At 42.1% G+C, this 5,707-nt stretch overlaps 1 protein-coding gene across 1 annotated transcript; it reads right to left on the reverse strand.

Annotated features, from left to right (window-relative positions):
• Positions 1-279: 279 nt before the first annotated feature.
• On the reverse strand, positions 280-5,072 carry LOC116193628 (TMV resistance protein N-like). The gene is made up of 5 exons (XM_031522371.1): positions 4,503-5,072; positions 3,171-4,263; positions 2,739-3,017; positions 771-2,648; positions 280-661 (listed from the first exon to the last, which is right to left on the reverse strand). The coding sequence occupies exons 1-5, from the start codon at positions 4,952-4,954 to the stop codon at positions 644-646; spliced, it is 3,720 nt and encodes a 1,239-aa protein (XP_031378231.1). The 5' UTR covers positions 4,955-5,072; the 3' UTR covers positions 280-643.
• Positions 5,073-5,707: the final 635 nt, after the last annotated feature.

The following is a 5,707-nucleotide window of genomic DNA, read 5'->3' on the forward strand; positions in this document are numbered from 1 at the left end:
CCTCTCTGTTCAATTTTTTGCCGTTTAAGCTCATGTAGCAATTGCAGGTCAAAAATACATTTGACCATACACCCCAGCTTTTTTGTTTACCTATGTGAGAGCTCGACGATGAAGGTGTGTCATCAATAAGGAAAAAGAAGCTGGTGGAAGGCTGCGGATTTGCCTCTGGTTTGGGAGTTGCACAAGTTGACATGCAGCTGCTATGAAATTGAAGATCGTGAAGGCAAAAGTGAAATTGAAGATCGTGGCTGGAAGCCTGCTCTGATGGGGCAGAGTCTCTTTGGAAATGGTTAATATAGCCATATAGTGTATATTCACGGGGAAAGCATCAGACCAGTGAAACAGCAAGATTTGAGTTCATGAAAACTGTATCTATAGAGAGTAACACCTCCAGACAGATCTTGATCCTCAAGATATCCATATTTCCATAAAGTGAGACTGAAACCATAAAAAGAACGAGATATAGCGAAGGTCTTTACTTGGTAACATGCTGAAAGGATTGGAATAGATTGAACTAGATCAATTCTTTTTTGTTGGAGGTGTCTCGCATCAACTGAAAAAAAGTTTCTTTAATGTCTTCCCTTTTCAAGTAGTCGTCATGCTTCCCAGCCATTCAGCGTTCGTCTTCATCCTCATCATCATCCTAATCACCTTCTTCATCCTGCAAAAAATCGAAATAGGAAAGCACATTGATGAAAATTTGTACGAAGCAATGCTAGTCCACCAAAACGGTAGGAATGAGCTGAAGTAATGTAATTGAGACTTCTAACCTCACTTTTCCCCCACTTGAGGAACTCAAATTCCAAGGTGTCGATGCCTTCAATATGTGTAAGTGCATCGCAATTAGTTATCACAAGCTCTTTTAGATCTTTCAGCCCTGACAGATTTTCCACCTTCTCCAAGGAACTGCAATCTCTAATTTCCAAGAATTCTAAGCTTTTCAACTTTCCAAGTCCAGGAATCTCAGTTAGTCTTTTGCAGCTCCACAGAACCACATGTTCAACTTTCTTCGATCCCGACAGATCTGGGGACTTTATGAGGAATTCACACTGCTTTATCATCAGAAAGTTCAAATTTTCCGGAAGGCCAAGCCCACCCATGAGACTGCCACTGCAATTTAGCAACCTGAATTCCCGCAGCGAATGCAGGCCTTCAATGCCGAGATTCTCAAACCCGTCGTCCTTCGAGCACTCCTCAAACTCTAATTCCAGTAAGTTGGTCAGCTTAGAGAGACGCGGCAAGTTTGTCTTCCGGTTGACATGCAGGAGAACCAAGCACGACAAACTGGATGGAAGCTGCAAGGGATATTTCAAGTTTCGGCAAGACAATACAAGTGTCTGGAGCTTAAATAAGCGGCTGAAATTGCTTGGGATGCAAGCGCGATTTGAAAGTCCAAAACGCAACTCAAGTGTCTCGAGCTTCGTCAATGTCTCAATTGCATCTAAATTTGAAGGTTCCAAATCATTGCTGCCACCGATCTTCAGTTTCCGTAGATTACTCATTTTCGAGAGATTAGGCACTTGTTGGAGGGACTTGGATGTGATATGTAGTTCGGTCAAACCAGAGGAGAGCTCGGGCAGATCTCGAAGCTGATGGCAGTTTTCTAAATTGAGTGTTTCAAGGAGAGACAGTCGACTGATTGACGATGGCAACTTGGAAATTCTGGAACCATGCACATCCAGTTTCTTCAGAGAGGATAGGCTTTTCATTCCTTTGGGAAGTCGTACCAAACAATCGTTTGATCCAACTCTCAACTCTTCAAGCTTCTGCAATGCCCCGAAACACTTGGGTAACTTTCTTAATTTACAGCCCTCCGCTGTAATCTCTTGCAGTTTCTCTAGATATCCAATAGACTCCGGTAATTCTGTAATTGATGTCCTTGATAGATACAACTTGATTAATGATTTCAAATTGCCAACGGACTGGGGAAGTGCCTTCAGTTCAAAACAACCCGATAATCTCAGGAGCTCAAGTTTTCCAAGTTTGCCAATAGAATCGGGCAACTCGGAAATTTTTGTGCCATCCAAATCCAGCATGACTAGTGATTTTAGTTCCCCAAGCGAATTGGGAAGTGTCTTCATCTCCGGACAGGCCCATAAGTTCAGATTCTCAAGTTTCACAAGTCCTCCAATAGAAGAAGGCAATTCCATGATTTTCGTTCCCGTCAAGTGCAAAGATACTAACGAACTCAAAGCGCCAATGCTCATTGGAAGTTTTCTTACCCCGGAGTGGCGCAAGTCTAGTTGCTTGAGCCCCTTCAATTCTCCAATTGATCTGGGTAACTTTACAATCCCTGTGTAAGATAAGTTTAACTCATATAACGATTTTAGTTGCCCAAGTGATGATCCGGGAAGTTTCTTCATGCTAGAACATCCCCTTAAGGAAAAGCTCTCGAGCTTCACCAGGTTACCAATTGATTTTGGAAGCTTGCCAGATTGTTTGCTGTCTGTCTGCGACCAACAGAGTCTCCAGCAATCCTGGAGGTTTAAATGCCTCAGGCAAATCAGATTGCCAATGGAACTATCAATTTCAGATAAGTTATCACATTCCTCAAGAACTAATCTCTCCAATATCATCTTTTTGGGAATTTCGGTGTCCTTTTTAATTTTGAGCACCTGCTGAGGTCCAGAACTTTCAAATTCTTTGCGCTCTGCAGGAAAGCATCTATGTCAAGCCAGAAATCATTTATTAAAGACTAATCGATCAGTTTCATCCCGGAGTAGAATAAGATATGATACCTGGAGTAGGCTCCATCCTTGCCAATTTTCGTCGATTGAACTGTCAGAGAGGTCAAGCGTCACTAACTTTGCCACAGTAAAATTGCTCACTTCAAATTTCGAACGAGATATCCATGAAAGCCATCTTAACTCCGGTAGAAGATGATTGAGGTCCCCTTGAAATTTTGCTTCTTCCAAATGGAGGAGCCTTAGATTTTCAAAAGTTGACAATTCCTTTTGTGTCAGCTTCACTTTGCAAGCTTTGTCCAGACAAAGACCTTGAACATTCTCCTTCTTCTGCTAACATGATGGAAATTAGGCATGTTAAAACACACGAGAGAATAATTACTGCAAAATACTACTGCAATGTTAACGAAAAATCTATAGAGCATTATCTTGTTCTAATGCTAATTTAAAAAAAAAAAAAAAAAAAGGTCGACATTGCACATATACCTTTTTACACGTGAGTGCCTTCAGTGCTTCTTCATGCTCCCACAACCTGCTACGCTTTCTAGGGTGAAAACTCTCCCCACGAACAATATCCCTTCCGAGGTCACGGAACTGGTCGTGCATCCATATCCAATTGTTGTGGGTGATTTTTATGAAAGACATGGATCTGAGGACTTCGAGTCCATAAGTTGGGAAAAACCGAGAAGCCTCCCACATGTAAAAGGCTTTGGATTTGTCGTTGCAGAAAGGAAAACAAGCTATGTCGAGAAACATTTGTTGGTGATCATAATCAAGTTTGTCAAAGCTTATCTTCAACCTTTCCTTCACCTCTTTAACAGCAATTTGCTTCGATCTTGCTATGACATCTACCCATACTTCCTTTTCTTCATTACGAAGAAGGGAGCCCATGACTATGAGAGACAATGGAAGCCCTCCAGTAGTGGAAACAGCTTCTTCAGAAAGGCCGGTGAAATCAAATGGAGGAGAGTTTCTCAGAAAGGCATACCTACTGAATAGCTGAAGCGCGTCCTGGGATTGTAGCGTCTCCATTTCAAAAGGCCAAACTTCCTTCTCGTTTAGTGTTCTGCCTTTTGTAAGAACTCTTATGTTTCTGGTTGTTATGATGATCCTACTCCCTGGACCGAACCAAGAAGATTTTCCGGCAAGCTTTTCAATTTGTTCCCACTTATCAATATCATCGAGAACTAAGAGTACCTTCTTCTTACAAAACATTTCTTCAAGTTGTCTGGAAAAATTGGATCCAGTTGTAGATTTTTGGTAAAGACTACCTAGCAGTTCTTTCTCCAAATATTGAAGACCATTACGTTCCGACGATTCCCGTACATCCTCCATGAAGCTGCTGTAGTCAAAGCTAGCTGAGCATTTGTTGAAAATAATCTTAGCAAGAGTCGTCTTACCGATACCGCCCATTCCATAGATTCCAATGAACCGGACATCAACTGATTCAATATCCATCAATTTCATCAGGGACTCGATCTGATTTTCCATGCCAATTAACTCGCCAGTGTCAAATTCTTTTCTTGGCTTTAACTTCATCAAAACTTCGCTCACGAACTCTTTGCAAAATTCAGTGTAGCTGCCATCAAAATAATTTCATCTTATATTAGCATCAGATTGCATTGTTTGCAGACTATCAGAAGATTTTATATGGGTATATCAAATAAATTCTTTAAATCCAGCCCCTCTCAGGCCAGGTGCATATGTAACGATTTAGCAATGAAAATTATAAAAGACGGGCTGCGAAGACTATACAGTTGTCAGTTTTCGAGCATTGAAACCAAAGATCTTGCATTTCGCGAATTTGAAGCAGTTTACCGTTTACTAGATACTTCTCTCCCCTTGAATTGAGCACTTGCTCTCAGGGCATCCTTCCACTTTTCAACTCTCTTCTTCCCGTACTTGACCTCGTGCTCCTCTATGAACTTACTGTACATCGGCGTCTTAAGCTTAACATCATCTGGCGACACCTTATAGAAAATGGGAACGATCTCTTTCTTCAGCCGGACCATCCTATACACCTCACGGAGGCACCATTTACTGGACGCAAATGTTTCAGAGAAGATGGGCACGCACAGTTGGGAGGCTCCGATTGCCTGCAAAATCATCTCGATCTTGTCACCGATCATGAGCTCATCATCGTCTCTGAAAACTCGGATCCCTGCCTTGTCCATGTAATCGTACAGGACATCGGTGAAGCCCTGCCGGGTATCCGGTCCTCTGAAACTCAAGAAAACATCGTAATCACTCTCGGATGCCTCCGGATCCATCTCTAGCTCTAACAACAGAGAATCTCTGGAGCAATCTCAAAGGTTTCAAATTTTGTTTCCGTCAAAAGAACAGCGTAGTTTCCCAGCACGATCGGAATCTCATTACGTTAATTGCGTTGGGGATCCCTCAAATGGAGCAAGTTTGGGCTTAAATACTTTTATTGGGCTTTAATAGGCCCAACAACCCACACAAAAGTGGATAATTTCAGCCCTAATAGAGGCTAAAAACAAAGGCTGATCGGCAGAAGAACAGAGCAGAATTCGGAGGGCAGCGCGCGGGGCGAGATCAAACCCCAATCGGAAGGGCAAACAAACTCCGATGGAGATGAAATTTTGGCAGCGACTTCATCACACGAGGGGCTAAGTTATGAACGGTCAGAATTTCTATTTGAGCTCTGTAGGTGCTGTTTCAATTGACTTTGTAATCCACCCGTTATGGGTGATGAATTTTGATGTTTGGGTGATCCAAGAAAGCGTGTCTCTTGAATTTGGTGATCCAAGGGTTTACCCTTGGTGAAAAACATTGTGTAATAGTAAATCATTGATTTGGAGTCGGTCCCGTAGTTTTTCCCCACATCGGGGTTTTCCAAGTAAAAATTCTCGATGTTTGTCTTTATTATTTGTTGGTTAATTTGACTGGTTCCTATCTCGATTACACTAGTAAAAGAGGAAGATTAATCACTGCATTGTTGTTTGGTCAAGCACACTCTTCCCAACAAGTGTTCTCAGAGCCCCGGGTTAGAGAAGTTTGAG

Source organism: Punica granatum, chromosome 2 (assembly GCF_007655135.1).
Source record: "Punica granatum isolate Tunisia-2019 chromosome 2, ASM765513v2, whole genome shotgun sequence".
Classification (NCBI taxonomy): Eukaryota; Viridiplantae; Streptophyta; class Magnoliopsida; order Myrtales; family Lythraceae; genus Punica; species Punica granatum.

Coding starts and splice junctions, on each gene's coding strand:
- LOC116193628 (XM_031522371.1), bottom strand. CDS start 4,954: ATGGATCCGGAGGCATCCGAGAGTGATTACGATGTTTTCTTGAGTTTC. Junction 4,264..4,502: donor AGAGAAGTATCTAGTAAACG/GTAAACTGCTTC, acceptor TTTTGATGGCAG/CTACACTGAATTTTGCAAAG. Junction 2,649..2,738: donor AAGGATGGAGCCTACTCCAG/GTATCATATCTT, acceptor TTTCCTGCAGAG/CGCAAAGAATTTGAAAGTTC.